The sequence below is a fragment of the Eurytemora carolleeae genome, unplaced genomic scaffold (assembly GCF_000591075.1).
Source record: "Eurytemora carolleeae unplaced genomic scaffold, Eaff_2.0 scaffold522, whole genome shotgun sequence".
Classification (NCBI taxonomy): Eukaryota; Metazoa; Arthropoda; class Copepoda; order Calanoida; family Temoridae; genus Eurytemora; species Eurytemora carolleeae.
Window position 1 is genome coordinate 129,989 of NW_019396420.1, and position 6,363 is coordinate 136,351.

General features: G+C 36.6%; 1 protein-coding gene across 3 annotated transcripts; it reads left to right on the forward strand.

Moving 5' to 3' along the window:
• Positions 1-2,442: 2,442 nt before the first annotated feature.
• On the forward strand, positions 2,443-6,363 carry LOC111702964 (zinc finger protein 624). Of its 3 annotated transcripts, none has more exons than XR_002765528.1 (4): positions 2,446-3,881; positions 4,944-4,984; positions 5,367-5,468; positions 6,261-6,363. XR_002765528.1 is itself a non-coding variant. In XM_023474792.1 (4 exons), the coding sequence occupies exons 1-3, from the start codon at positions 2,481-2,483 to the stop codon at positions 5,444-5,446; spliced, it is 1,530 nt and encodes a 509-aa protein (XP_023330560.1). In that variant the 5' UTR covers positions 2,449-2,480; the 3' UTR covers positions 5,447-5,468; positions 6,261-6,363. The 3 variants fall into 3 exon arrangements, 2 of the variants coding, with proteins under 2 accessions (XP_023330561.1, XP_023330560.1); XM_023474792.1 differs by having other exon boundaries at positions 2,449-3,889; XM_023474793.1 differs by lacking the exons at positions 4,944-4,984; positions 5,367-5,468; positions 6,261-6,363 and adding an exon at positions 4,669-4,918 and having other exon boundaries at positions 2,443-3,889.

Sequence of the window (6,363 nt, forward strand, 5' to 3'; positions counted from 1 at the left end):
AATAACTAGATCTTCGTAAATATTGACTTTAATATATTCTGCATATTAAAGTAAAATATGACTATCATGACATTTATCTGAAGTCCCTGACGTTTTTTTATGTACTCCGCCCATGGGAGTCCTGAAAGATATCAAAACATAAACTGAAAATGTTTTGCTCACGAATACCCAAAAGATACTTACCTTTAATAAAGGGAAAGTAAAGGTAAAAGCTCAAAGCATGAAAATCTTCAGTTTTCTCAAAACTAAAATTCGAAAAAAAACTCCCTGTAAGGTTGAGGATGAGTACAAAAAGATTCTCCTAAACCTGGCCATATTTTGTATATATAATAAATTTGTCTCCATGTTACTTTTTCCTGTATGAAGGACGATGGTTTACTAGAATATCATTAATCGGATAAAAAAAGGGAGATTAGCTTCTTAAAATGCAAAAAAAAATTATATAATTTAAACCTTATCATTTCACAAGACATGATAAAAGTAAAAGTAAAAGTTCCCAAATGATTTATTTCGGAAACCAATCAATTTTTCTATATTTTGAAGAAAAAATAATCATTAACACATAATATTGGTAACAAAAGTTAGATTTTATTCCAATTGTCTCCCCTTTTTTCCTTCTTTCTTTCACTTTTCGTTTCCTTCTTTTCTTTTTTCCATTTTCTTCTTTTTTTGCCTCAGACAGTGTGCCCCCCTTTGGAGGTAAAAGGGGGGATCACGTGCCCCTTGTGCCTCCCCTAGCTATTGGCCTTTTTATCTCTTCTTTTAACAGATTAATTTATCATTCCATTTTTTTGTCTCTGCAGGAGATGAGAAGAGAAGAAAGAATATTTGTTTTACCTCCTTAATTGTGAAGACCCTCTCCCCCTGGGTTGCAAATAATTAATTTATACACCCTTGTGTTAAGAAGGGATATAAATTGCCAGAGTAGAATAATGTAATTTACTCAGGGGCGTATTCAGGAATTTGTCAATGGGGGGGGGCTTAGATTTTTATCTTTCCAGGGGGGGGGAGCTCTGCATCCGTTGGGGTTTGAAAACCCCCTGAATTCAATAGATTTTATTGGTCCAGGGGGGACTTAGCACCCATAGCCTCCCCCCTGAATTTACTCTTCCACTAAAATTTCCAAGGGGTGGGTGGAATAGTTCAAAAAGATATTAAAATGTATAATGCGTAGAAGTGAAAATTAATGCATAACTTTCCCCAATGTTTGCGTGAGTGAGTCGAGTGAGAAGTTGTTTTTTTATTAAACAATATATACAATATATACTCATTACTCATTTAAAAAATTAAATTCATTAAATCATCAAACTGTAATTTTTGAGTCGTCTTCTACACGATCTATACCGCTGTGTGAAGTGTACACTCTAGTTCCATGAAGAGCAAGATTTCGGCAGTCCGGCACATTATTCACTAACCAAACCAATACTTAAACAAAGAGAAAAATTAAATTATTCTTCTATACAAGAATGCACGAATTCTACATCTAAAGCTGTAAATGTAATTTCTAGCATTAAATATTTCAATTAAGTGTGAGAACTTGCATAATGCCTCAAAGTACAGAACGATTTTTTTTTATAAATGGACCCGGCCCGAGAAATAGTTCTGAAAGGATTGAAGAAGGATTAGTCTTAGTTTTTCTGTGTAAGAAGCCGGAAAATGTTATTTGGGTTGGGTTTTCAATTCTTGGGGGAACGAACTTGCTATTTTTCAAAATATTTTTTTTTCAAATTTTCAATTTTTTATAGAAATGTTCCCTCATGAACAGAACTATTTTTATTTTTTTTCATACAATGCATTGTTTTAGAGATAGGGACAGCGGTCGATATCGACCGCTTCGTCAACACGGGATTTTAAAATGGCCAAAATCGACCGCTCCGGAACAAAGCAAAGATTGTGATTTTTTCTATTTTAAGTAAATATATCTACAGTTAAACATTGAAAACAGCTTGTTTGTAGTTTGTAGTTCAAATATCTTGACACACTGAGGGCAAAAGAGGGAGGGGAGCAATTACCCCCTCCCCGTCTCCCTTTTATAACTTTACTCATCCCCCCCTCCACCTTCATAACATTACTCAGCAGTCAGCCCTGGTTAAGTCAAATCTTGGGGGGGTTTTCAGACCCCAAAGGGTTCTGAGCCCAATCCCCCTTGAAAAAAAGTTTTAAGTCCCCTCTGGACAAAATCCTGTATACGCCCCTGTTATCTTCTAGAACTAGTTTTCATAAAATTTATACTAAGTATTATATATACCGTTCAGAAATTATTCATTTTCTCCCGTACATTCACATAAATCATGTTTCCTTCCCATCCCGTCCCTCCCTTCCCATCCCTTCCTTCCCATCCCATCACTGCCTTCCCATAAATAATAGTATTGAGTTATTTACGACCCAACTTTAATGATGTGGAACACTGTGTAGTTTTTTTAGTTGAAAGTTTAAAGAATCCAATTAAAGTTTAATGAATTGTTCAGATGTAAAATGTGATGGAAGAATCCTACCACGTCTGCCAGATCTGCTCCGACCCGTTCCACACCAAGGCTGGGTTGGAGCTCCATCTTCTCCAGCACACTTCCACACAGTTCTCACACAAATGCTCTATGTGCGAGAAGGTTCTGCGGGATGAACACACACTAAAATGTCACGTGAAGACGGTTCATGGCGAGAAAATATTTTCCTGCGATGTTTGCGGGAAACGATTTCCGCACCGGGGAGTTCTCAACGCACACAGAAAGACCCACAACAGGCCTCTGTTTACTTGCGAGGTTTGCAACGAAATCTTTAAGGATTCAAGTTATTTCAAGAAACATGTTAAATCTCACTCAGGATCTAGGCCCCATGTCTGTAAAGTGTGCGGGAAAAGCTATCTCCAAAACTCTCATCTAAAAGTTCACATGTCCCTTCATGCCAAAGAGAAACCCTTTGAATGTAATATTTGTCAGAAATCCTTCAGGTTGGCTCGACCCTTTAAAGAGCATTTAAATATGCACAGAAAAGTGAAAAACTTTAAGTGCACAGTTTGTGAATATTCTAGTTGTTTCCATAAAAATCTCGAAGCTCATATGAAGAATCATTTAAAGAACGAAATCTCTAATCGGAAAGGAATGAAGAAAAGTATTGAAGTACCCAGTAAACACGTGGAAAGTAAAAAATCAAGCTTACTGAACGGATCACAAGGTTTGAATGAATCATTAGATTCAAATTTTTTCGTCGAAAATATACCTTCGAGTGTCCCTGGTTCCAGGTTCAAAATTAAAGCTGTTTCATCAAGATCTGATGGTGGCGAGGAACCTACTCTGGATCCTAAATCTAGTCCAGGTTTGGAGCTAGGAGCCCAGGCCGTGAAAACAGGGATTAGTCTCGGGTTGGAGGAACAATCTCCCGTTTTTCTTTTCGTCAATGTTCCGGACGGAGACAATTCTCTCCGGGAGCAAATATTCTCCATCTCCGACATAGATTCCTTAGAGATGGCTCAGGAGCTCTCAATATCAACCCAACCACAAGATTATTCAAATAAATTTCCTTGTGACGAATATCGACCTCTTGACCTTACAGTACTACCACCAGCTAGATCTAATCCTAATAAACTCACGCTTCAACTGAAAAATGAGGATACCTTTTTCAATCAGAACTCCGGAGAAGATTCTCCTGGTTTCGTGGAAGATCCAGGATTTTCAACCCGGACAGAGGAACACTTCCCAGTATTTTCTCTGCGAGGAGGCGAACCACTTGAATTTGAACCTAGGTCCGGAGAAAATTCTCCTGGACTGAACGGAAGATATTTGGACTTCAGCGTGGATAATTCCGGTAGGAGGAGATCAGTATTCCTAGCAGAGCAGTTGGAATACGAACATCAAGGAGAGATGAGGGTTGTGGATCCAGCAGAGGTTACTGGGTAGTAGAATATTCAAGTAGTTTCGTTTTAAGTAAGGGTTGGTTGGGGTTGAAGGGGGGGGGGAGTCATAGGTTTGGTATATTTTGAGGATTTTATTAGTCGAATGTTTAAATTTGGTGGGTGCGAATGGGTTAGAGGGGGAAATATATCCAAGTGAGGCCAAAGGATTGTTAGTTCAAGTCCCAATTTTTATTCCCCTCCAAGTTTATGAATCTTTTTCCTAAGAGTTTCTCTAGAATTTAAAGGGATGGCCCACGATTTTTTCTAGGGGGGGGGGTGGCCCTGTTGAAAATTTTCTGTGAAGAAAATATCTAAAATTGGAAGAGTATACTCTCCGAGTAGTCTCCTAAATAATATTTTGGAACCGCAGAGAAGGTTAAAAGATAATGTTAGTACTATATTTTTCCACCGTGTTAGTACTATATTTTCCCACCGTGTTGTTCCATTTATTCCCACCGTGTTAGTACTATATTTTCCCACCGTGTCAGTTCCATTTATTCCCACCGTGTTAGTACTTTATTCTTCCACCGTGTTAGTTCCATTTATTCCCACCGTGTTAGTACTATATTTTTCCACCGTGTTAGTTCCATTTATTCCCACCTTGCTTCTCATGTCTTTCATCCTTATGTAATCTGTTTATTTTCCTTTAAATCTGGCTAAGCTTGTCAACTAAATTCAACTTTTCAGAGGCCGAATTTTAAGAATTTAAACCGCGTCGCTGAACCACCGAAAACCGGTTTTGAAAATTTGAATCTATTCCATTGATCACTTGGAGTTAGGTCTCAGCATGAAGTTACGAGAGAATTTTATAATCATATTCCAGAAAAAATAAAAAAATCCATCAAAATAAGTACGCTATGTTAAAATAATAGATATTGTATTAGTAAATAATGAATACCAATCAAATATGTACTGTCAATGGTTGTGAATGATATTTTATTAAAATCTATTGTTATTTGTTGTTTAATATTGTTTTTTTTGTTCATCTTTATAATAATCTAGTCTTAGATAACTTATTATTATGTATTTCATGTAAAATTTATCTTTTTTTCAGAATCAAAAAGAAACTTGGTTTAAATGGTGGACAATACACAGGTCAGTAGAATTTTATCTCTTTAATTAAAATGTGTTATATTCACTGGGGATATTGGATATACTAAGTAGGGTTCCGACCCTATTCTTGTAAATACATTCACAAGGATTGTCTTCGCATCCAGGGCGTATATTTTCTTTAAAATATATTTTTTCCTCCAGAAGGGATGTATTTTTGTGCGGAGCGGAATTTTCGTTATTTCGAGTATTTTTCGCCTGATGGAAGAAAAAAATGAAATTAATGGGAAAAGGATTAAAATTTTGGGAAAAAAGGATGCAAAAAATTGTCTTACATAAGATGTTAAACTTTTCATTTTACCCGAGGGAGATGCATAATTTTATAAAATATATTTTCAAGGGTCCTTGTTTAGTGTTTATATTCTAGGGGTCCCTATTGCTCCGGAAGCAGTTAGCAGAGCTGAACAAGAATCCTGTAGAAGGATTCTCAGCTGGTCTTATAGATGATGATGATATCTTCAGATGGGAGGTGAGTTAATAATACCTACCTAGATGGGAGGTTAGTTGTTAATACCTACCTAGATGGGAGGTTTGTCATTAATACCTATCTAGATGGAAGGTTAGTTATTAATACCTCACTTGATGGGAGGTGAGTTAATAATTCCTCATTAGATTCGGAGGTTACTCATTAAAATCTCCCCAGATGGGAGGTTAGTTAATAATATCTACCTAGATGAGAGGTTATTTATTAATGACTACCTAGATGGGAGGTTAGTTATTAATACCTACCTAGATGGGAGGTTAGTTATGAATATCTACATAAATGGGAGGTTAGTTATTAATACCTACCTAAATGGGAGGTCAGTTATTAATACTTACCTAGATGGGAGGTTAGTTATTAATACCTACCTAGATGGGAGGTTAGTTATTAATACTTACCTAGATGGGAGGTTAGTTATTAATACTTACCTAGTTGGGAGGTTAGTTATTAATACCTACCTAGATGGGAGGTTAGTTATTAATACTTACCTAGATGGGAGGTAAGTCATTAATATCTCCCTTGCTTGGAGGTTATCCGGGTTCTTTATCTAGATAAGATAAGACGTTTCTCTCCGTTTCTCTCTCACCACCTTTAGACTCTGTACCAACAGGATACGTTTCGGAACCCAGCTTTGCCTGGAAGCTAAACTTACTTAAAATATTCAATGCACTGCAACTTAGAATTTTAAACCAAGCTAAGAGCATTCACCAGAGTTATGATCGGACATCCAAACAAACAGAGATTGCAACTTAATACATATATATATTTTTTTCTCTTTAGGTTATGATAATAGGTCCTCCAGATACACTGTACGAGGGAGGATTCTTTAAATGTCACCTTCTGTTCCCTAAGGAGTATCCTCTAAAACCTCCAGAGTTAAAAA